This window comes from Oncorhynchus gorbuscha, linkage group LG01 (genome assembly GCF_021184085.1).
Source record: "Oncorhynchus gorbuscha isolate QuinsamMale2020 ecotype Even-year linkage group LG01, OgorEven_v1.0, whole genome shotgun sequence".
Classification (NCBI taxonomy): Eukaryota; Metazoa; Chordata; class Actinopteri; order Salmoniformes; family Salmonidae; genus Oncorhynchus; species Oncorhynchus gorbuscha.
In genome coordinates this window covers 47,377,996-47,403,214 of record NC_060173.1, presented here as the reverse complement: position 1 = coordinate 47,403,214, position 25,219 = coordinate 47,377,996, and the positions used below count along the sequence as shown (strand labels likewise).

Genomic DNA, 25,219 nt, shown 5'->3' with positions numbered 1-25,219 from the left:
TTGTGTCATGCACAAAGTAGATGTCCTAACCAACTTGCCAAAACTATAGTTTGTTAAGAAATTTGTGGAGAGGTTGAAAAACAAGTTAATGACTCCAACCTAAGTGTATGTAATCTGTCAACTTCAATTGTATATAATCAGTCAGTCAATTGCATGTGATCTAGTTGCTTTGATTATCATTGCCTTTGGACTTCTGTTAAGTGCACATTCATGAACAAATGTTGGATCACGTCCAACTACGTTGGCGATTTAAATTGGCTGGTGTGCAATTTGAGACAGAGGTCCAGTTTAAACCTGCACACTGTTTGCAAGTATGGACCCATGACGTATTTCAATACGTGAATCACATTTTCAAACGATGTTCATACAGTGCCTTCTGAAAGTATTTTGACCACTTGACATTTTCCACATTTTGTTACATTACAGCCTTATTCTAAAATTGATTAACTTTTTCCTCATCGCAATACCCATAATGCATAACATTTCTTAAACAGAAATACCTTATTTACAAGTATTCAGACCCGTCGCTATGAAACTCAAAATTGAGCACAGGTGCATCCTGTTTCCATGGTCATGCTTGAGATGTTTCTACAACTCGATTAGAGTTCAATTGATTGGACATGGTTTGGAAAGGCACACACCTGTCTATATAAGGTCCCACAGTTGGCAGTGCATGTCATAGCAAAAACCAAGCCATGAGGTCCAAGGAATTGTCCGTAGAGCTCCAAGACAGGATTGTGTCGAGGCACAGATCTGGGGAAAGGAACAAAAACATGTCTGCAGTATTGAAGGTCCCCAAAAACAGTGGCCTTCATCATTCTTAAATGGAAGAAGTTTGGAAACACTAAAACTCTTCCTATAGAGCTGGCCACTCAGCCAAATTGTGAGGACTACATGTGAGATGCCATGGGTGTGTTGCTTTATTACAATGAATATACACTTAATTTTCCATTAGTGTCTCAGAACATGCAATGAAAAGTACTTTGAGATTGAAAGTGTTACTCCATCATTGTGCTTAACCCCTTACAGCTTCAAAGGAATACCTACACTAAAACGTTATCACAAATGCAATCAAAATCAAATGCAAACAGTTTATTGAAAGTAACATTAAAAGTTGAAATTACAAGCAGATGGTTGGTGGCAGCAAGCAGAGGAATCAAAAACATGCTTTATACATGGTAGTATACCCATTGCCTTCATACACAGAATCTTATTTTTAATCCAAATGGACAACTACTTTCTGTCCCCCAGTAATTGGAGAACATAAGGTAAATTTGCCTGTTAAAGTGGTAAGTGCACATAATCCAAAACCACCAGCAACTACACATACATATTTACAATACTGGAGTATTAAATCAATAATTATAAACTATTAGGAATCTTCTGTGCTGGTTAGTTAAAATGGAAACATTTGTAGTGCTGACAGGAAATTTTCAAACCTATACGAAGGCAATTGAGTTTAATACGTCGCTTTGAAGTGAGGTAGCAAATAGTTTATAATTCTGTAGGAGATGTGCGCTACTGTACATTTTTCAACAGCACTCTCCTGGAGAAGCATAGCATCCTTAAAAACAAACTCGCTGAGCATAGTCAGTTATAATTTGTGGTCAAAGGGATACTTCGGGATTTTGAACAATGAAGCCCTTTGTCTAAGTCGCTGGAGTCTGACGAACTCACGGACACCATTTATGTCTCTGCATCCAGTATGAAAGAAGTTAGAGGTAGTTTTGTGAGCCAATGCTAACTAGCATTAGTGCAATGACTGGAAGTCTATGGGATCTACTAGCATGCTAGCAGTTACCATAGACTTCCAGGCATTGCACTAATGCTAGTTAGCAACTTTCTTCAAACTGCAATCAGACAATTAATCCAACTCTGGAAACTAAATTAAGGGCTCCATTGCCAAAATCCTGAAGTATCCCTTTAAGCTTTCACACCTTACAATTGAAAGCCTGAGAGATGGAGGCAGGGCAAATTTCCACACATCTAAAGAAGTATATTTCTGGCATTTTGATGAACTACGATATTAATACTCTAAGCAGTGCATCTTTCATAACCAGTAACTCTGTCATTGGTAGATAAAGATGAACAAGATTAGAAATCTAGCCTTCATTTGAGGGAAGGAAACAAATACAGTTGTGAATTTCATTTTACAGGGAGGAAGTCCCTTTTTAAATACAATAGCTGAACATATCAAAACAATCTGGTCTTATGGTGCAGATGTCCAGTCAGGTCCAAAATTATAGGCACCCTTGATAAAGATGAGAAAAGATAAAAATTCTGAGGCTGTTTGGCCACGCACACCCGTGGTGCTTTGGTGTCAAAAGAATGAAACCCATACCTTGTGTATAATATTAAAGGCCAATGGTGCAGTGAAATTCACTCAGTACCAGGACATTTTAGCCAAAAACCTGGTTGCCTCTGTCAGGAGGCTTGAATTTGGCCACAAGTGGATCTTCCAGCAAGACAATAACCCCAAGCACACACAAAAGAAAATGGTTAATTGACCACAAAAATCAACATTTTGACATGGCCAACTCAGTATCCGGACTTGAACCCCATTCAAAAATCTGTGGTTTGAATTGAGGGCAGACAAAGAATATCAATGATCTGGGAAGATTCAATATGGAGTAAGAGTCTAAAATCACTCCAAATATGTTCTCCAATCTCATAAAACATTTGAGGAAAAAAAAGATTCAGTGCCCATTTCCCTTCTGCCTAGGCTACATGATTGAAGTGATGCGTGTTGTGCTGAGACAGGTTTTAGGTTAAGAGGTCACCAGTCACTGGATGTCCTGCCTATTGGTCCTGTTTCTCCTTAACTGGGGTAGGCTCCTCAGCTCCATTCACTATCCTGGTTCCAGTCCATCATGCCCTCTGGCAGGCTGGTGTACTCTTCAAAACTGCCAGTCCCCTCCACAAACTCCTCATATGTCAGCTTCTCCTTAAACGGCCGTGGCCCCAGCAGCTCCAGCAGCTCCGCCTTGTACAGGACCTCCTTCGCTAGGAGATACTTTCCCACCTGGGGAGAGAGGAAAAGAACAGTAATGTTGCAGTGAGCTCAGTGACATTCATGACACATCAGGAATGACAGAGCCAAAGAGCAGCTCTAGGGACTACTAGGATGTTTTAGCTCAGAAAATCTATATACATTTCAAAGAATTCATAAAAATCCAAATAGCTTCACAGATCTATATTGTAAAGGGTTGAAAAACAGTTTCCCATGCTTATTCAAAGAACCATAAACAATTAATAAACATGCACCTGTGGAATGGTCATTAAGACACTAACAGGCAGTAGGTAATTAAGCTCACAGTTATGAAAACCTAGGACACTAATGAGGCCTTTCTACTGACTGAAAAAAAGGGAAAAAAAGAAAGATCCCCGGGGTCCCTGCTCATCGGTGTGAACATGCCTTAGGCATGCTGCAAGGAGACATGAGGACTCCAGATGTGGCCAGGGCAATAAATGGCCAAATCAGTACATGCCTAAGACAGCGCTATAGGGAGACAGGACGGGCAGCTGATCGTCCTCGCAGTGGCAGACCATGTGTAACACCTGCACAGGATCGGTACAGCTGAACATCATACCTGCGAGACAGGTACAGGATGGCAACTGCCCCCCGAGTTACACCAGGAACACACAATCCTTCCATTAGAGCTCACTGTCCACAATAGACAGAGAGGCTGGACGGAGGGCTTGTAGGCCTGTTGTAGTAAGGCAGGTCCTCAGACATCTCAGGCAACAACATCACCTATGGGCACAAACCCACTGTCGCTGGACCAGACAGGACTGGCAAAAAGTTCACTGACGAGTCCCAGTTGTGTCTCAGGGGTGAAGGTCGGTTTCGCATTTATCGTCAAAGGAATGAGCGAGGCCTGTACTCTGGAGCAAGGTCGATTTGGAGGTGGAAGGTCCGTCATGGTCTGGGGAGGTGTGTCACAGCATCATCGGACTGAGCTCGTTGTCATTGCAGGCAATCAACACTGTGCGTGACAGGGAAGACAACCTCCTCCCTCATGTCATACCCTTCCTGCAGGCTCATCCTGACATGACCCTTCAGCTTCAGAATGCCACCAGCAATACCGCTCATTCGGTGCGTGATTTCCCGCAAGACAGGAATGTCAGTGTTCTGCCATGGCCAGTGAAGAGCCCGGAACTCAATCCGATTGAGCACGTCTGGGACCTGTTGGCTCGGCGGGTGAGGACCAATCCCCCTAGAAATGTCCAGGAACTTGCAGATGCCTTGGTGGAAGACTGGGGTAACATCTCACAGCAAGGACCGGCAAATCTGATGCAGTCCATGAGGAGGAGATGCACTGCAGTACTAAACGCAGCTGGTTGCCAGAACAGACATGGACCTCCCCTTTGTTAACTTCTAACGTAGGGGGCAGCATTTGGAATTTTGGATGAAAAGCATACCCAAATTAAACTGCCTTCTACTCAGGCCCAGAAGATAGGATATGCATATAATATAATTAGTAGATTTGGATAGAAAACGCAAGCATTTCCAAAACTGTTAAAATAATGTCTGAGTAACAGAACTGATTTGGCAGGTGACAACCTGAGAAATTAATTCAGGAAGTAGGAATTTTTTGTCGTCGTTTTCTATTCAATACCATTACAGTAGCCATTGACTTAGGACTCAAATTGCAGTTCTATGCCTTCCACTAGATGTCTTGTCTTGAGAAATTGTTTCAGGCTTGTATTCTGAAAAATGAGGGAGTAAGAGCAGTCTGAGTGGACCCTGCCGTGTCAGAGCTTATTCATGCGCGCGACCAGAGAGATTGCCTTTGTTTAGCTTTTATATTGACCATGTTATTGTCTAGTTGAAATATTGTATAGATAGATCATTTAGGCTAAAAACAACCCAAGGGTTGAATATAATCATCGTTTGGCATGTTTATGGACTTTACGGATACATTTAGATTTTTTGTCTGCCTGTTGAGACTGCGTTTGAGCCTGTGGATTACTGAAGAAAACGCGAACAAAAGAGGTTTTCAGATATAAAGAGACTATCGAACAAAAGGAACATTTATTGAATAAATGAATGTCGTCTTCCGAGTACAAACATGAAGAACAAAGGGATTAATTCTCTATTTCTGATTTGTGTAACTCTTATACTTTGCTGGTTACTGTTTGTAATGATTTGTCTCCTGGGCTATGTTCTCAAATAATTGTAAGGTATGCTTTCACCGTAAAGCATTTTTGAAATCTGACAGTGGTTGGATTCACAAGAAGTTCATCTTTAAACATGTTTTTCTAATGAGTATTTCTATATTTTAATTTGGCGCTCTGCAATCTCACTGGATGTTGGCCAGGTGGGATGCTAATGTTCCACATACCCTAGAGAGGTTAAGGGACACATTATTACATTTATGTTAGTCACATGTCTGTGGAACTTGTTCAGTTTGTCTGTTGAATCTTGAATAAATGTGTATGAACATATGTTAAGTTTGCTGAAAATAAACAGTTGCCAGTTTGAGAGAGTCACTTTTTTCTGCTGAGTTTAGACCCATGATAAGACAGCATAAAGAGTACTCTGAAAACCTTGGAACGACATGTTCATGTAGGTCAATGCAAGTCTCACCATGTCCACACACTCCCTCTTGTCCATAATGAGCTCCATGGTCCTCTGGTAGGCGCTGTCCACCAGGTCTCGGACCTCCTGGTCTATGAGCTCTGCCGTGGCCTCGCTGTAAGGTTTAATCATCGCAATCTCCCCCAGGTCAAACGACACATGGCCTACCTTCTCACTCATCCCGAACTGCACTACCTGGAGGGCAGAAGTGATGTGTGTGTGTGGAAATCATAAATAGAACAGGTACTATGACGAAGCAACACGTCCCAAAACAAATTCCTATCAACATTGTTGAATCGTGACCATTGCTTTTTTGACTATCTGGGGAGTCATTTAAAAAGCTCTGGGCACAGTTTTTCAAAAGTCATCTATGTTTCACCTATAAGAGATTATTAACCTCTTCAACCTATGGGGGCGCTATGTCATTATTGGATAAAAAGACGTGCCCGTTTTAAGCTCAATATTTTGTCACGAAAAGATGCGACTATGCATATAATTTGCAGCTTTGGAAAGAAAACACTGACGTTTTCAAAACTGCAAAGATATTATCTGTGAGTGCCACGGAACTCATGCTACAGGCAAAACCAAGAGGAAACTCAAACAGGAAATGAGCAGAATTTTTGAAGCTCTGTTTTTCTATCGTCTCCTTATATGGCTGTGAATGTGCCGTGAACGAGCTTATGCTCTCTGCCGTTCGTCCAAGATGTCTGCAGCATTGTGACGTATTTGTAGGCATATCATTGGAAGATTGACCATAGACTACATTTACCAGGGGTCCGCCCGGTGTCCTGTGTCGAAATTATTGCGTAATCTCTAGGTCCATGTGCGTTCCATTTCTTCAGAAGAGAAAGTCACCTGCCACGAAGGAGTTATCGATAGATGTGAAAAAACACCTTGATTGATTCTAAACATTGTTTGCCATGCTTCTGTTGATATTATCAAGTTAATTTGGAAAAAAGGTCACGTTTTAATGACTTAATTTTTCCCCCTTTTTTCTTACCCAAACATGAAGAAAACGAAGCGATTTGTCAACACAAATAATCTATTTGTAAAAACGGAACATTTGCCATCTAACTGAGAGTCTGCTCATTGAAAACATCTGTTCTTCAAAGGTAAATGATTTTATTTGAATGTTTTGTGAAAATGTTGCCTGCTGAATGTTAACGCTAAATGCTACACTAACTATCAATAGTGTTACACAAATGCTTGTTTTGCAATGGTTGAGAAGCATATTTTGAAAATCTGAGATGACAGTGTTAACAAATCTAAGCTTGAAAGCTAGCATATAGATTTCATTTCATTTGATTTGCGATTTTCATGAATAGTTAAGGCTGCGTTATGGTAATGAGCTTGAGGCTGTATTCACGATCCCGGATCCAGGATGGCTCGTCGCAACAGGTTAAATGCATAGAAATGGAATGAATAGAACAGAAGAATCATAGACTTGAATGGGGACTCCTATTTCTACGCATTTAATCCTATCCGATAGGCGAAATCCAGATAACCTTGTGTGGAATTTACATTGTTGGACATGACTGTAAAAACATCAGGAAAACAAGCGCCAAGTGATTGACTTAAGACATCTGTTCCCAAGTAGAGAGACGTGATAGGATACAAAATGTAAGGAAAGTTTCAAATGATTATGTTTTAGTCAAACATCTCTGTTTGGGCTTCTTGCTATCAATTTGACCATCCCCTCCAGAAAAATGTTCCGCGGCTTAATCTAGTTGATGATCCTTGCAGTACCTGTGCATAGGCTGACTGGGTGACCTTCTTCAGGTCATCTTGAGCTCCTGTGGTGATTTTCTCAAAGAAGACCTGTTCAGCCACACGTCCTCCCAGCATCATACACATCCTGTCTAACAGCTGCTCCCGCGTGTACAGGTACTGCTCCTTGGAAATGTAGTGGGCATACCCTAACCCCTTCCCTCTGGGGATGATGGACACCTAGAGGAAGAGAAGAGGAACACATGGCATTAGAATAGTGCAAGAAAATCCACTTTACAAATCCAGGGTTCATACACATTTTGACAGATGGAATTTTATGACTTCTCCATGACTTAACCAAGTTTCCATGACCAACAATTTGCAGTGTCTCTATGAAAGTATATCGACACCGGTAGGGTGCTCTCTGATCCCATGTACCATCTCTGTTCGTTGTGCAAAGGCACTTAATGCCCCACAAAGTATTATATATCGAAAATTAAATGGCTATGGTAGGCTACAAATAATTGTATTCTGCTGAAGCAAGCCCACAAATTATCTTCAGGAAATGTACCTTTTCTGGGGTGGCAGGGTAGCCTAGTGGTTAAAGCATTGGACTAGGTTGCAAGTTCAAACCCCTCGTTCTACCCCTGAACAGGCAGTCATTGACAATAAGAATTAGTTCTTAACTGACTTGCCTGGTTAAATAAAAGGTAAAATAAATACAATTGTGTTTACTTTGCAGGCTGACTAGCATCTATTGAGTTGTAATGTTCCATACATTGGATTCCCAAATCAACTGGAAGTATATCTGCAAAACAAGTTGAAGCCACATAATGCAAGAGAATGCTACATCTAATCTTTTTCCCTAAAATTACTGTTAGTCACATGATTCAATTCACTGTGAGGAAGTGAATCATTTGTTTTAAAAAATAAGTTTAAAATTAATCTTTCCTAAATGTAAATCAACGTTGTATGGCCTTATTGGAAAGTGTAGGTCAAGACATGAAACCAATGTTAACTAGCAGATACAATATATATATATATTTTGAATTGGCTACTTACTAGTTTGTTCTTTATAGGCTAGGCCTACCTGCTGCTGCAACGTCCAACTGTCTCTCCCTCCTGACATGTACTGAATGTTTAACTGATAGATGCGCACATGTCAATGTTTTTAAATGCAAGTATTTTGTCTTTAATGTCTTTTTGTGTCGGACAGTGTTTCGGTTCTGGTAAAAGCCGGATTTTGTTAAAAAAAATTAAATGAAAAGCTGATAAATACAATTGGAGCTGGTCAATTGTCCAGTAGGAGGAGGAAAAAATCGCATTGAGAAATATTTCATTTTAACCGATTCATTGATTGAAATACCAGTCGTGTAGCGTGAGAGTTGCTGATACAGCTCTAAAAGCGGTTTGTTGATGCTGGAGTGAAACGTGTGCTTTAATAAGCCCCATCATTGCGCAACAATTCTAAAGGCAATCACATGTAAAAAGATTATATATAAATAAAAGGCCACGATAGAAAAAAATATTTTTCTCAAAATGGTAAATTGAAGCGAGCTTCCCATTCAAATGCACAGGCAACTAGCGCAGGCTTCACCACTTTGCAATGAGCTGGAAACTTATGCATTTCGAAAACACGTACTTAATTGTTTAAAACCTTAACGTTTTATTACATATGAGGCGTCTTACCTTGCTTCAAAGTAGACTATACAATTTTACCAAACCTGCAGGCAGTTATTTCAATGTATAAAGACTTCCTTCCATACGCCATTGAAACTAGTAGCCTTTGTTTAATTTTCCAGCAGCCAAAGGCACAATCCTAGTCGTTTCATGTTTAGATATTCCCTCCTACATTTCCAATGGATATCTTCATCTAGGTAACAATGGTGTTTTCTCGCAAATTACATTACTGAACGAACATTCCGGTGTTGCCTAATGCCTTGTGCCCATTTCTGCACTTATGTGAATAAATAATGGTTTATCAACATTTTAAGCTAAACGTGTTGATCTGTTGCATGAGACTCATTGATCTTTAACGTTTTCTGCATGTAGTCCATAAGCCTTCTGGTTGTATACATTTGGGATCTATCAGAGAACTGTCACAGAGTCTGTTTGGAATAGGCCATTTCATTCTGGCACAGAAGGACAAGCATTAGGTAAACTTTTTACTATGGGGGATAGTAGATAGATATAGGCTGGTGATTTTGATGTTAGTTACTCATCTTGTTGGCTGAAGAAAAGTACATGTGGACAGTTAGGCGGTGCGTGAGTTTCACGTTCGGGGAAGCTAATAAATTCACATTTATAATTAAGCATTCTCACATTTGCAGACATATGTATGATAAGCTAATAATCACTGTTCGCAAAAAGTAGTGGAGTAGACCATTGCTATATCACAGGAAAATGTTGTCCTTTCATCAACACATTTCATGCAATTCTACTACATTGCATGACTGGAGACGTTAAAAAAGATTCTGCTAATATGACAAGTTACAGGCTATCCAACTCTGGGCCTAAGGAGAGACAAATACAGTGACTTCAACTAACCTGGAAGAAATTGTCCAAAAAACAAACAAAATTGGCAATGACCCAATGATAAAGACAGTGAATATGCACACTTACTGGGGATATGGCCGATGTTCTCCGCTGGTGCTAATAAGATACGCTACTCAATTAAATTGATATTAAGACAGATTGGAATCTTTTCAATGTCTTCTATTTACAATAATAGCCATTTCTTTCGTGACTGTATTTTGAATTATTGCGATATCCCTGGCTGAGTCTCTGCCTTTCACTGAGTGTCGTAACTGAATTTGGTATTTGCTACTCGCTCTGCACAAATTGCGGCCCCTTCCCGAACGTAGTCTATGCGAATTAAAAGCAAGCCAACTTATTTTTTTAAGCCAATGTTACTGTGGCCAAATCATGCTTTCTAATATAGCAATTTATTTCTAATTTTGGCTATTTAATTAAATGTACTTTAGGGAAAAGGTCGCCACCTATGTATTCTAACATCGAATTCGGTAAGAACGGCGCACATTACATTTACATTTAAGTCATTTAGCAGACGCTCTTATCCAGAGCGACTTACATGGTCGAATCAGAGTTGCATGTTCTGTTAAGATGAACGCCAATAAACTAAAAATGTGATTTCTGGCATTCTGAGCACCGTGGGAGGACCCCCTAATCAGGTTGCACAACCAACGCATATGGATCCGGTAAATGAAAACGCTGCCAGTCAAATGACAGGCACCACATTTTCCTAATGGAAGGAACCCAGTAAGACCACTTTGTCGCCATTGGCGTCGGCAAATGCGAATCCTGATAAATCAAAACCTTGAGCAATGGCCCACTCCTACACATGCAGGTGATTTAATATATATGGGTGATACGCACAAAGAGTAAAGTGTCATTCGGATCCTGGCTGATATTTTTATTTGATTGATAAAATATAAATATGGTACGCAAAATAAATCACATTGAGAAATTATTATCTGCTCAAATTCCCAGTAACAATTTAAAAATGCCATGTCTTTTCATGACAGCATCTCACTGTATCCACATGTGGTTGAATCATGTATTAAATAAATCACATCAAATCATAGCCCAACACTGTGGCTAGGCTTCAAAACAAACTGACATAGGGCACCTCATGAAATGACCTCAACTGCCACACAAAGGCCACTGCTACCTTCACAGGGATCTAGTAAGCTCAGACAGTATAATGACTTTAAGAAGTCTCACAGGTCTCCTTTTATTGATTCATGAGTAGGTCAGGGCAAACAGCTGGCCTTCACTCACACCAACAAAGGAGTGAAGGGTGCTGCAGAGTTTATAGTATGCAGTGCTCAAAAACATTTTTTAATAGTAATATTATTTATTCGTTTGGCAATCCCGACCAAATAAACAAAGCAAGGCCTTTAAAGAGGGCATTACCTTCAGCAGTGGGTCAGCATGTTCCAAGAACCAGCCCACTATTGCATGTCCAGCCTCATGGTATGCTAAAGTCTTCTTTTCATTGGGCTGCAGCACCTGGGTCTTCTTCTCAAGACCTACAGGGAGATAACGAGAGAGAAATAATGGAAGTTTCCATTGAATCCCCACCCAATCTTCCGAAATATGTAACATTTACAAAGCAGAGACCACCCAATAAGAGAAGGCCCTGGAAGACATTGTACCCACCGCCGACGACCCTGTCGATGGCCTGCTCAAAGTGTTTTCCTTCCACATGTGGGTTGAGGTGTCTAGCAGCGATTAGGGCAGCTTCGTTGCACACGTTAGCTATGTCGGCTCCTGATGAAGACCGAGAGGATGTTTTTAAAAGTCAAGATAATCAATATGGCATCTTCTCACACAGAGCAGCTTAACTTGCCAGTGAAGCCTGGTGTGGCGGCAGCCATCTTCCTGGCCAATTCATCTTTGGCCATAGCAGGGTCCAGTTTAATGGGCTGTAAGTGCACTTTGAAGATGGACGCTCTGCCTTTGATGTCAGGTGGGCCTGAAACATGGACATGTATTACATTAAGAAATGCTCATATAGTCCACTGATTTTTAAAATTGTTATGTATGGGTTATAAATGTGTTATGAAGTCCTTATGTAAGGTGTACATAGTCTTACCGAAAGGTATTATATATCAATACAAATATGCAGCAAGTTGACATAACACTGAAATTGCCACAGAGCTCCAGTTTAATTTTATGATTCCATACCTATGTATATCTGCCTGTCAAATCTACCAGGCCTCGTGAGTGCAGGATCCAAGATGTCCGGTCTGTTGGTACCCGCCAGGACAACCACGTTAGTGCTGGTATCGAACCCTAGAAGATAAATACCAGGGAATGAAACTTACAGTATATGCATTACAGTTCACAAAGTAAACCATTTAGAGTAATGGTGGACAATAACAGCTTTATAACAGATGAAATCAGAGTAACAAACAGGGGACACATATCAGATTAACAAACATGATAGTGATATTAGATGGGGAAACTTCACCCATACTTACCATCCATCTCCACTAGCAGCTGGTTGAGAGTGTTCTCAAGCTCACTCTGGCCCCCAAAATCTACCCCACCCCTCTTGCGGCCCACCGCGTCTATCTCATCTATGAACAGGATACAAGGGGCATTCTTCCGGGCCAAGGTAAACATGCCTCTCACCTACAGGGAGAAAACTGTCAATACTAGGTCCTTAACTTCATTCACAGCCTCTAAGCAAAGTATTTCCAGTAAAATGGATTGAAATGTATCCCTGTGGTTAGCTAGCTATAACTACTTTCAGCTATAATCTAAAATGTGCATAATTTGACTTGAAATGGATGTTATGAAGTCAGCTGTAAGTGTTCCCTCTGGCTCTATTGTGTACTCACCCTGGCAGGCCCAACACCCACAAACATCTCCAGGAACTCTGAGCCATTGACTGTGATGAAGGGGACGTTGGCTTCTCCTGCTGTGGCTTTGGCCAGCAGGGTCTTGCCTGTGCCTGGAGGTCCAGAGAGCACAGCACCCTGAGAACACACATGAGATTTAAAATACCTGAAACGGTATCTGATCTGAAAGTCTAAAAAAGGGACATTCACTTGTGATGGGTTGTGAAAAGTCATACCACATCTAAAATCAAAACACATTTTCTCCCTTGATGTTACATTGAAAGGTGTTTCAGGACTAGTATGACTGCAGTTGTCCCATCCCTTACCTTCGGGATCTTGGCCCCCAGGGTCAGGTACTGCTGGGGGTTCTTCAGGAAGTTAACAAACTCCATGATCTCCAGCTTGGCCTCCTCACAGCCGGCAACATCCTTGAACTTGGTGTTTATGTTGTCCATCATCTTCGCTGGTGATTCCCTTATGCTGGATGGGGTGTTAGCGGTCCAATCACCACCTCTCATTGGTCTCCGTCGCAGGGAAAAGAGCAGGAAACCAATCAACCCCAGGGTGGGGATCACGTGCATTAATAATGTCCTGTAGGAGGACAAATGATAAAATGTCTCAGTTAAAACATCAGCTTGAACGTGAAATTTGACTCATAAGTCTACCTCTAATTTTGGGGTGAGCAAGAGTCTAGCCCGGTGAATTGCTGAGGTGTGTGTAGTATTTTTCTTCTAGCCGTGTGTGTACCCAAAATCCCCTAAAGAATAGTAAAATGTGGGGACATATCCCACATCCCCATGAGGACAAACGCCATTTTAAGTGTAGGTTTACAATTAGGGTAAGGGGTTGAGATTCAATTTAAATGGAATTTGTAGGTTCCCAGACAGACAAGTTAGGGCAGCACGATATGGGCAAATAATCAAATTGCAATTTTTGTACCAAATATTGCAATTACAATTTCACTAGAGAATATAGATCCAACTCACTTGGGCAAACTGTTCATAGCATAATCATTCAAATGTTATGGTTGGAATACAGTGGGCACTTTTGTTTGGCATGACAAATGAAAAAGGTAAGAGTTGGTTGCCATGGAACCCTAATTAGATTGAAATTGATGGGTACATTCAGACAAACAGAATATTCTTTGCCTTTTCCTCTGATTAAGAAAAATGTTTAACAAAAAATGCTGATATACTCAACCACTGGTACCAGCCTGTATTAGAACAAAGGTTTGCTAGCAGGATTTTCCCTATTAGTGGATTTAGCTAGCCCGCTAGCTATAGATTAGCATTTTTTGGGGCACATTTGCAGCTTGCTAAAGACTAACTAACTAGCATTTTGCAGAGAACAAGTTAAACTAATAGTAAAATATAGAAAATGTTGATTTATATTAAAAGAGATTCTATGGTATTTTTATACTTTTTAGCCAGTAGTTCTGAAAGTATACTGAACAAAAATATAAACGAAGCAATTAGATTTTATTGAGTTACAGTTCATAAGAAAATCAGTCAATTGAAAAGTTAAGCACTAATCTATGGATTTTACATGACTGGGCAGGGGTGCAGCCACAATGGGTAGGCCCACCCACTTGGCAGCCAGGACCACCCACTGGGGAGCCAGGCCCAGCCAATCAGAATGAGTTCATCCCCACAAAAGGGCTTTATTACAGACGATCCCGCAGGTGAAGAAGCCGGATGTAGAGGTCCTGGACTGGCATTACACATTGTCTGTGGTTGGGAGGCCCATTGGACGCACTGCCACATTTTCTAAAACAGACAGCTTATGGTAGAGAAATTAATATTAAATTCTCTACAAACAGCTCTGGTGGACATTATTGCAGTCAGCATGCAAATAGCTCACTCCCTCAATTTGAGACATCTGTGGCATGGTGTTGTGCGACTGAACTGCACATTTTAAAGTGGCCCTTTATTGTCCCCAGCACAATGTGCACCTGTGTAATGATCATGCAGTTTAATCAGCTTCTTGATATACCACACCCGTCAGATGGATGATCTTGGCAAAGGAGAAATGCTCACTGAGAAGAAAAAAAAAAATGATAAGAGTCACAGAAATGTAAAAAAAGTTTAACAGCTCGTGTTTGGGGACCAAAACTTTACATGTTGTGTTTATATTTTTGTTCAGTGTAGTATTCATGAGCAAAAAGTGGGCACTACATCACATACAGATATGTGCGCCACGTCATTGCTTCCCCTCAGTCTGCTGTGTGCATCTTGCTAGCTGTCACGCAAATGGAGAGGGGCTGAAGCTCATTGGATGAAACTCCAATTGTTATGGGGCTGGCCCAACGTGGGGGAAATGCCCCAGTATGGCTTTCAGAAAAGTCACTTTCAAACTTGAGATTTCGTGGCTATTTGAGGTAAGACAAATTCTGCATGTATGAACTACACATTAAAACACATCAAGCACAATGCGGTAAGTTTGGAAAAATACTTACTAATCAAAGTTCTGGAGCAGGTCTAAAGAATCGAAGTGGAAATGCTCATTGTTCCGGTTTAGAAGGAAAAATAATAATAAATAAAATAAAAATTGGTTGACTGCATGATGTTGGTGAATGCATGCAGAGTGAATCTCGAGCATGAGGAACTGCCGACTTAAGAGACAGAGGACGGGGCTTGGTGTGTGTGGGATTGGGAAGTGTCAAAAACAGGAGAGAGAGAACTGCACCAACTCGAGCAATAAATCAAAAGTAAATCAATTTAAAATGGTGTTACAGACGGCTAAGTGGCGTTTCAAAATAGTCGCAGAGATATGAATATTGCGCATGTCAATATTGCAATTTCTATTAAAATGTGATTAATAGCGCAGCCCGTGTGTGTGTGTGTGTGTGTGTGTGTGTGTGTGTGTGTGTGTGTGTGTGTGTGTGTGTGTATTAACTCACCAGTAACGGTTTGAGCTGTACACAACAGCTGCCCTATGAGAGGACTCCACGCCCAGCTCATCGTGAGCCGCCGCCAAGTTCCTCTCGAAGGTGTCCACACTACCGATGTTAAACCACACATGGCTCTGGGGAAAGACCAACACACGTCAATAACGTCAACCTCGTCGATAAGGCTGCAGCTTCCAATGTAACCACAAAATACTACCTTCAGTAGAATAGAGCAAACAAGATTTAAATGAAAGACTATTCATCCCGAGTGAATCTAAATCAAGAGAGTCATCATGCTATCGTCTAAAGTTTGTCACCGTTTCAGATCCAGGGAATGGTCCGTTTCCACCTACCTCATCAGCTCCTGGTAATGGAATGACTCTCACATACTGTTTGTTGACAACCACTAAACGGTCAACCTGTGAAGAGAACAAACTGTTTAGGAAGGCCTAGTTGTAAAGATACCAACATGACAAGTCGATGGAAACAAAAAGTTCTGTAACTGAGCAATTACAGCAAGAATATTAAAAATCAGCATGCATTTCCATGTACAGTAATCTCACTGAATTGTTTCATTTGTTCTTACCATTCCTCTGCCAAGGTAATGATGGACAAAGTCCTTCCAGGTGATCTCCTTGGCTGTGTCACTGAACTGATTGTAGAGTGCGGCAGATGATATCCCAGTTACTAACATTGCCAGGGCGCGGAACTCCTTCTCATCCCATGGGATGTCTCCCTAGTAAGGCAGAGGAAAGGGTCAACATAGGAGAAAAATCATTTTTTTTCAAGTCCCATGTTGAAGTATCTGCATTCAGTTACACAGAAAAATCACGATTAGATGTAAACATCCCTCAGAATAGGGCGGTGGTTCCCAAAAGGTTTTGGTTACTGTGCCACCAACTGAATTTCACTCTGCCTGGAGTACACTCATGTGCATTTTAGCAGTTAGCCTACGGTCTCATGAGTCTTCAAGTACCTCTGGTTGGGAAGCAATGGGATAGGGAGCAATACTGTAAGGCAGACCATCCACAGCACATACCTTCTTCATGCGGCTCCACCAATTTCCCCCTGCTCTTTTCCTGCCACTTTGATGGCCTCCCCTGCAACGTGATTCCTTCCCTTTGCCAAGTAAGAGTGAATGATAGCATTACATTGGTCCAGCCAGTGTTGATTAATAGAACCCATCTAGGTTGGGAGGGGGAGTCAGGGCAACCTAGGTCGACGCTTAGACGAATCTTTATGAGTAAGAGCTCCCTTATGGAGAGCTTACATCAAAAGATAAGTTGATCTGAATTTGCATTAGACTGCATAGTTCATGAAGCTAACACAGGACATTTCTTAGACACATCTCTTGGGTCTTACCTTTTGGAGGCTCAGAGTAAAGTAGTCCATGAGATGAATATAATCCATGAGATGACAATTTATTTTGTGCAAGAATCTGAAGAGGAAAGCATTTAGAGTCATCATAGCTGGTTTAGCTAGCTACTTGGCTAGTCAGTTGAGCTACTGCCTAGTAACGTTAGTAGCCATGTTAGCTAAATTTAGCAACAAAGAGAAACTGTCAACTGTTAATGTTCAGCAAACTTAACATATGTTCATACAAACATTTACACAAAAGATTCAACTGAGACAAAAACTGAACAAGTTTCAGACATGTGACTAACAGAAATGGAATAATGTGTCCCTGAACAAAGGGGGGGTAAAAATCAAAAGTAGCAATCAGTATCTGGTGTGGCCACCAGCTGCATTAAGTACTGCAGTGCATCTCCTCATTGACTGCACCAGATTTGCAGATCCGGGCTCGTCGCTGGCTAGACAGAACACTGACATTCCTGTCTTGCCGGAAATCACGCACAGAACGAGCAGTATGGCTGGTGGCATTGTCATGCTGGAGGGTCATGTCAGGATGAGCCTGCAGGAAGGGTACCACATGAGGGAGAAGGATGTCTTCCCTGTAACACACAGGGTTGAGATTGCCTGCAATGACAACGAGCTCAATCCGATGATGCTGTGACACACCGCCCCAGACCATGACGGACTCTCCACCTCCAAAGCAATCCCAATCCAGAATACAGGCCTCGGTGTAACACTCATTCCTTCAACGATAAACACGAATCCACCCATCACCCCTGGTGAGACAAAACCACGACTCGTCAGTAAAGAGCACTTCTTGCCAGTCCTGTATGGTCCAGCGACAGTGGATTTGTGCCCATGGGTGACACTGCCGGTGTTGTAGGCCTGTTATAATGCACCAGACAAGCCCTCAGTCCAGCCTCTCTCAGCCTATTGCAGACAGTCTGAACACTGATGAAGGGATTGTGCATTCCTGGTGTAACTCATGCAGTTGTGATGGTCAGATGTAGATGTTGTTACACGTGGTCTGCCACTGCAAGGACGATCAGCTGTCCATTCTGTCTCTGTAGCGCTGCCTTAGGCGTCTCACAGCACAGACATTACAATGTATTGCCCTGGCCACATCTGCAGTCCTGGGCATCTTTCTTTTGGTGTTTTTCAGAGTCAGAAGAAAGTCCTCTTTAGTGTCCAAAGTTTTCATAACTGTGACCTTAATTGCCTACCGTTTGTAAGATGTTGGTGTCTTAACGACCGTTCCACAGGTGCATGTTCATTAATTGTTTATGGTTCATTGAACAAGCATGAGAAACCGTATTTAAACCCTTTAAAATATAGGGCTGTGAAGTTATTTGGATTTTTACTAATTATCTTTGAACGACAGGGTCCTGAAAAAGTGCATTTTGTTGTTGCGGAGTTTAGTTATGAGGTACAGATAGTCCTGACAGTCATAACAGTTCTAGCCACGGATTGATTGTATGCCGTAACGTTATAGAACTAGCTAACTAGAATGGCTAATTAGCGTACACCTAATTTCAGTTGGCTGAATGATCACATAAAACAATCTTACCCTGACAGAACAGCCACGGTAGACGGGCTGCACAGATACATTCTTTGCCGACACCACTGAACTGCGTACACAAGGTTTTACTGCAATCCGTAAAGGCAAAGCAGCCGTCGAGAGAAGCCCCAACATTTGAGCCATTCTCTGGCTGCCACTTGCCGTCCACTCTGAGAAATAATATCTGATTTTCTTGATATGCTGCCCTCTTACACTTCAACGGTGTCATAATATTGAATAACAGCCACAGTACTTGGCTTTTAAATGCAAGAACGTCGTCCAGAGTTTGACCATTGAGGACTCCAATAACCTGACCATAATCATGCCTGACACAATTTATGTTGGAATGGACAAAAAATTGTATGTATTATTTTGATATGGTTGACAAATTATATAAAATGTAAGCATATTCAAAATTCAAGAAAAAAGTACACGAAGTGTTCAATAGATACAAGTGTACAGCTTTAATAAAAATCAAATCATCCATGCGCGAATACGACGACTTTGGGTCCTGCAGAACTCGATCTTGTTCAGTGGTTGGCTGATAAACACACACGCACATTTCATCATGGACAAGCAATTTGACAGGTAGATTATACAATTTACACATTTATGATGAACATAAAAAATAGAAATATCCAGCAAGTACTAAACACACAGGTAGCAGCAGTTGTCAGTAACTTAAATGTTTGTGATATAATTTTGATTTTGCCACCATATAACTTCAATTTATCATCATCATCATCAAGACTTTTTCAAACACCATTTTTAGGAAATATTAGGAAAAATACCATTTCAATGTCAGTCATTTTGGCTCAATCTGATAGTATGCCATTTGTTCTTTATTAAATTTGTGTAGATAAAAATAACATGTAATTATGGCAAAAAACAAGATCCAGAAAAAGTTATGCGTTGCGGCAATGAGATAAATTACTAAATAAATCAACAAAATGTATTTGAAATATATTGGTTTTCAGTGTTATGTTTATCTCAGGCCTTTTAATTAGGTGGGCAATGTTAAAACATAATAGAAATTGATTTGTTTTTAACTTTTTCTCCCGCTGGTAGTTGAGGAAATTGTGCTAAAATGCATATCTGATCAATAAACATAAAAATAATTATGAAATAGATTAAAACAGATCCTAATCTTAGTGATCCAAGAAGAATTACGACAATACCTATGTAAGAATACTGTTGACTGTTTGGCCCTGTCCGGGGGTGTCCTCGGATGGGGCCACAGTGTCTCCTGACCCCTCCTGTCTCAGCCTCCAGTATTTATGCTGCAGTAGTTTGTGTCGGGGGGCTAGGGTCAGTTTATTATATCTGGAGTACTTCTCCTGTCCTATTCTGTGTCCTGTGTGAATCTAAGTGTGCGTTCTCTAATTCTCTCCTTCTTTCTTTCTCTCTCTCGGAGGACCTGAGCCCTAGGACCATGCCCCAGGACTACCTGACATGATGACTCCTTGCTGTCCCCAGTCCACCTGGCCATGCTGCCGCTCCAGTTTCAACTGTTCTGCCTTACTATTATTTGACCATGCTGGTCATTTATGAACATTTGAACATCTTGGCCATGTTCTGTTATAATCTCCACCCGGCACAGCCAGAAGAGGACTGGCCACCCCACATATGCTCTCTCTAATTCTCTCTTTCTTTCTCTCTCTCGGAGGACCTGAGCCCAAGGACCGTGCCCCAGGACAACCTGACATGATGACTCCTTGCTGTCCCCAGTCCACCTGACTGTGCTGCTGCTCCAGTTTCAACTGTTCTGCCTTATTATTATTCGACCATGCTGGTCATTTATGAACATTTGAACATCTTGGCCATGTTCTGTTATAATCTCCACCCGGCACAGCCAGAAGAGGACTGGCCACCCCACATAGCCTGGTTCCTCTTTAGGTTTCTTCCTAGGTTTTGGCCTTTCTAGGGAGTTTTTCCTAGCCACCGTGCTTCTACACCTGCATTGCTTGCTGTTTGGGGTTTTAGGCTGGGTTTCTGTACAGCAATTTGAGATATCAGCTGATGTACGAAGGGCTATATAAATATATTTGATTTGATTTGATTTGACTACAGTTCAGCATTCAACACTATTGTTCCCTCCAAGCTCGACACCAAGCTCAGAACCCTGGGCCTGGACACCACTCTCTGCAACTGGATCCTGGACTTACTGACAGGCAGACCACAGTATGTGCAGTTTGGCAACAACACCTCCTCCACATTGACTCCTAACACAGGGGCCCCACAGGGGTGTGTCTTCAGTCCTATGCTGTACTCCCTGTTCACCAACAATTGTGTGGATTTACATGACACCAACTCCATAATGAAGTTTACTGACAACACCACGGTTGTAGGCCTGATAACCATCAACAACGAGTCAGCCTATAGGGAAGAGGTAAGTGAACTGGCATTGTGATGTTATGACAACAACCTGTCCCTCAGCGTCAGCAAAACAAAGGAGTTGGTTGTTGACTTCAGGAAGCAGTGGAGGGAAAATGCCCTGATCCACAACAGCGTAACTGCAGTAGAGTTGGTCCCATTAGGCTCACTTGGTAGAGCGTGGCACCTGCAACGCCAGGGTTGTGAGTTCGATTCCGACAGGGGACGAGTACGAACAAATATGAAAATGTATGAGCTCACTACTGTAAGTTGCTCTGGATGAGAGTGTCTGCTAAATGATTCAAATACACAAAAAAACATGTCAAATGTTAAGTTCCACGGCATCCACATCACCAAGGGCTTGTCATGGAACAACAATACTACCACTGTTGTCAAGAGGGCTCAACAGCTTCTCTACTTCTTACATTGGCTGAAGAAATTTGGCATGCCACACCGAGTCCTCTCCAAATATCACTGCTGTACCATCGAGAGCGTCCAGACCGGTTGCATCACGGCCTGGTACGAGACTTGCTACATCAACAACTGCAAGGCCCTTCAGTGAGTGGTGAAGACGTCCCAGTACACCACTGGGACCGTGCTCCCAACCATCCAGGGCATCTACTCAAAACAGTGCCTGAGGAAGGAACGCAGCATCATCAAGACCCCACACACCCTAGCCACGAGCTGTTCTCTCACTTACCATCAGGCAGATGGTATTGGGGCATGAGGTCTGATACCAACAGGCTAAGAGACTGTTTCTATCTACAAGCCATCAGACTGCCGAACACTTGAGCTGGACTGACCACCTGCTAAGCTTTTCTGCACCTTAGCACACATGCAATCACTCATGCACACAACCACACAGACATACACACACACATATACACTCATTCGACAATCAATATTACACTTTATATACACTACGGTGCAAAAGTTTGGGGTCACTTAGAAATGTCCTTGTTTTTGAAAGAAAGGCACATTTTCTGTCCATTAAAATAACATTGAGTTGATCAGAAATCCAGTGCAGACATGGTTAATGTTGTAAATGACTATTGTAGCTGGAAACGGCAGATGTTTTATGAAATATCTACATAGGTGTACAGAGGCCCATTATCAGCAACCATCACTCCTGTGTTCCAATGGCATGTTGTGTTAGCTAATCCAAGTTTATAATTTTAAAAGACTAATTGATCATTAGAAAACCATTTTGCAATTATGTTAGCACAGCTGAAAACTGTTGTCCTGATTAAAGAAGCAATAAAACTGCCCTTCTTTAGACTAGTTGAGTATATGGAGCATCAGCATTTGTGGGTTCGATTACAGGCTCAAAATGGCCAGAAACGAAGCACTTTCTTCTGAAACTCGTCAGTCTATTCTTGTTCTGAGAAATGATAGCTATTCCATGCGAGAAATTGCCAAGAAACTGAAGATCTCATACAACGCTGTGTACTACTCCCTTCACAGAACAGCGTAAACTTGCTCTAACCTGAATAGAAAGAGGAATGGGAGGCCCCGGTGCACAACTGAGCAAGAGGACACCTACATTAGAGTCTAGTTTGAGAAACAGATGCCTCACAAGTCCTCAACTTGCAGGTTCATTAAATAGTACCCGCAAAACACCAGTCTCAACATTAACTGTGAAGAGGAGATGGATGCTGACCTTCTAGGCAGAGTTCCTCTGTCCAGTGTTGTGTTCTTTTGCCCATATTAATCTTTTATTTTATTGGCCAGTTTATTGGCCAGGCTTTTTCTTTGCACTTCTGCATAGAAGGCCAGCATCCCTGAGTCACCTCTTCACTGTTGACATTGAGACTGGTGTTTTGCGAGCAATTACCTCGACTAACCTGTGCCACCGCACATTGATCCTGTACGGGTACCCCTTGTATATTGCCTCGATACTGTTATTCTACTGCTGCTCTTTAATTATTTTTAATTATGTTTTACTTAACATTTATTTTTTCTTAAAACTGCGTTGTTGGTTAAGGGCTTGTAAGTAAGCATTTCACTGTTGTATTCGGCGCATGTGACACATACATTTAGATTTGATTTGATGTCGATAACTTGTTGTTTTATGCCAGTATATGAATCTAAAGTTTATTTAGTTCTCATCACTTACCTGATCGTGCAGTTGTTTCAAACATGACAAAATAGTTCACTTTCGTTCTTTGCAAGGGCAACTCACTTTGGATTGACTATGAGCAAACAGTGCTGGGAAAAGTACACAATTGTCTTACTTGAGTAAAAGTAAAGATACCTTAATAGAAAATGACTCAAGTAAACCTGAAATTCACCCAGTAAAATACTACTTCAGTAAAAGTCTAAAAGTATTTGGTTTTAAATATACGTAAGTATCAAAATGCAATTGCTAAAATATAGTCTACTTATTAAGTATCAAAAGTACAAGTATAAAGCATTTGAAATTCCTTATATTAAGCAAACCAGATGGCACGATTTATGTATTTATTTTTTATTTACAGATAGACAGGGGCACACTACAACACAATTGACAAATTAAGCATTTGTGTTTAGTGAGTCCGCCAGATCGGAGGGAATAGGGATGACCAGGGACGGTCTCTTGATAAGGTGCGTGAATTGGACCATTTCCTGTGCTGCTAAGCATTCAAAATGTAATGAGTACCTTTGAGTGTTAAGAAAAATGTATGGTGTAAAAAGTACATTATTTTCTTTAGGAATGTAGTGGAGTAAAGGTTCTCAACGATATACATAGTAAAGTAAAGCACAGATACCGCAAAAAAACGACTTAAGTAGGAGTCTACTTTTAACGTATTTATACTTAAGTAGACTACTTTACAAGACCTGTGCGCAAACAAATGTCCGGTGCCAAAGGATGACCAGGCCTATTTAGAAAATAAACTAGGGGCTCTATTCAATCTGTATCGTGGAAATGCATCGTTACATTGTGATGGAAATGTAATAAAAGCAATGTTCTCTCGTTAATAGAGACTGCATTCACAGTTAACGCTGCAGAGCCGACCGCTCAATAGGACATTTCTTTAAATGTCCTATACGGGATGGAATAGAGCCCTTGGTCTATGCGTATCTTGTCAACATTGACAAAGTTTAGCCACATGGTTGATACAGTGTTTATTGTGGTTGCCTGGCCGACTTAATTGCCCATAACAAGACAATATAAAATAGACAATCAAATTAGAATAGTCCACAGATAAAAAATAAAGAAAATAATATCATAATTACTAATTGTTTACAAGTCAGGTAAATTATTGAACTGAGTACAGAGAACACTGCCAAACAATAAGCCACCACATTTCTAGGCTTAGGCTACTAAAATGTATGTTAAATAAATATGCATACTCAGTTATACGAAAATAGTCATACCTTTACTACTGTCACCAATGTATAGTTTACATTCAGTATTTTATAAACACAAAAAACCACGAGACTTCATGAAACATATATAATAATGCAAAGTAAACGCAAATGCTTAATATAATAATATACTGGGAATCTATGAAAAACCATCACATCTTCAACTTTATTTTTTCCAGAGTAAATAGTCTGGATTTATTTTCTTGCTGGTCATAAAGAAAGTGAAATATACTTATTTTAACAGTTGTTTTCAAATAGCCATGGTTTAAAATACAGTACAACATTATACAGTAAGGTCGTTCCACCAATTAGGTGCCTTTTGAATAGTTAAACACGCTGGGGATAAAAACATTTTATTTCACTAAATTTTTACCTTCTGTCACAAAGAGCACATGTTCAACTTAACATAAAACAAAATGTTCCCATCTCAAGAGGTAAAAAAGAAATGACTACAGTAATTGCATGCCTATTAAGTGCCAAATAAAGTAACACGGTTGACAACTTAAAGCAGACATGAATCCCCTTGTGACAGGGGGAATAGAAGCTTGGTGTGTGCAACAAGGAGAGGCAATTGAATGCAAGCTTCACTAAAAACATCGAAATTGTTAAAATAATTTCTAGCCTGTCTTTGGGCAACATCTTATGCTTTACCCACTCAGTTCTCCACCACAAAACATCAGAAAATGTCAAAAAAAATAGTAGAACGAGCTCACCTGATTTGACTGTTCAAAGTTTAATGTCTCTTTTGAAAGATTTTTTTTTTAAGGAATAGTTTCAGCATACTAAAATAGTGTTCAGTTTACATAACAGGGTTGACCTTAAAATGAGGGACAGGGTTTTTCTTTACCTTAAAATGTATCACTAATCATATTAAATAAATACATAATCTTCAGAAATGACTTGGTCAAAGCAACAAAATAACTAGGGCTTTACAATGATGATGAAATCCTGGAGAAATGTTGGGGTTAAGAAGAGGGTTAACATTTTCCTTGAGGTCACAGAGGATGCACAGAGAGAGATGTCAAAGTGCTGACTTTTGGCAC

At 40.9% G+C, this 25,219-nt stretch overlaps 1 protein-coding gene across 1 annotated transcript; it reads right to left on the bottom strand.

The window, feature by feature from the left end:
* Positions 1-1,077: 1,077 nt before the first annotated feature.
* Positions 1,078-18,740, bottom strand: LOC124038721 (AFG3-like protein 1). Its single transcript, XM_046354805.1, has 16 exons — positions 18,465-18,740; positions 16,907-16,982; positions 16,584-16,663; positions 16,131-16,280; positions 15,898-15,963; positions 15,557-15,681; positions 12,984-13,248; positions 12,658-12,795; positions 12,295-12,448; positions 11,999-12,106; positions 11,661-11,786; positions 11,471-11,581; positions 11,225-11,340; positions 7,328-7,528; positions 5,591-5,776; positions 1,078-3,022 (listed from the first exon to the last, which is right to left on the bottom strand). The coding sequence occupies exons 1-16, from the start codon at positions 18,597-18,599 to the stop codon at positions 2,837-2,839; spliced, it is 2,223 nt and encodes a 740-aa protein (XP_046210761.1). The 5' UTR covers positions 18,600-18,740; the 3' UTR covers positions 1,078-2,836.
* Positions 18,741-25,219: the final 6,479 nt, after the last annotated feature.

What these genes read in the sequence shown, in the direction of transcription:
- LOC124038721 (XM_046354805.1), bottom strand. Translation starts at nt 18,599, where the DNA reads ATGGCTCAAATGTTGGGGCTTCTCTCGACGGCTGCTTTGCCTTTACGG. An exon ending in TACAGCTCAAACCGTTACTG is followed by an intron (nt 13,249 to 15,556) that starts GTGAGTTAATAC and finishes GTCCTCCTACAG; the next exon opens with GACATTATTAATGCACGTGA. An exon ending in AGAGGGAGTGTGTGGACATG is followed by an intron (nt 3,023 to 5,590) that starts GTGAGACTTGCA and finishes CTCTCTCCCCAG; the next exon opens with GTGGGAAAGTATCTCCTAGC.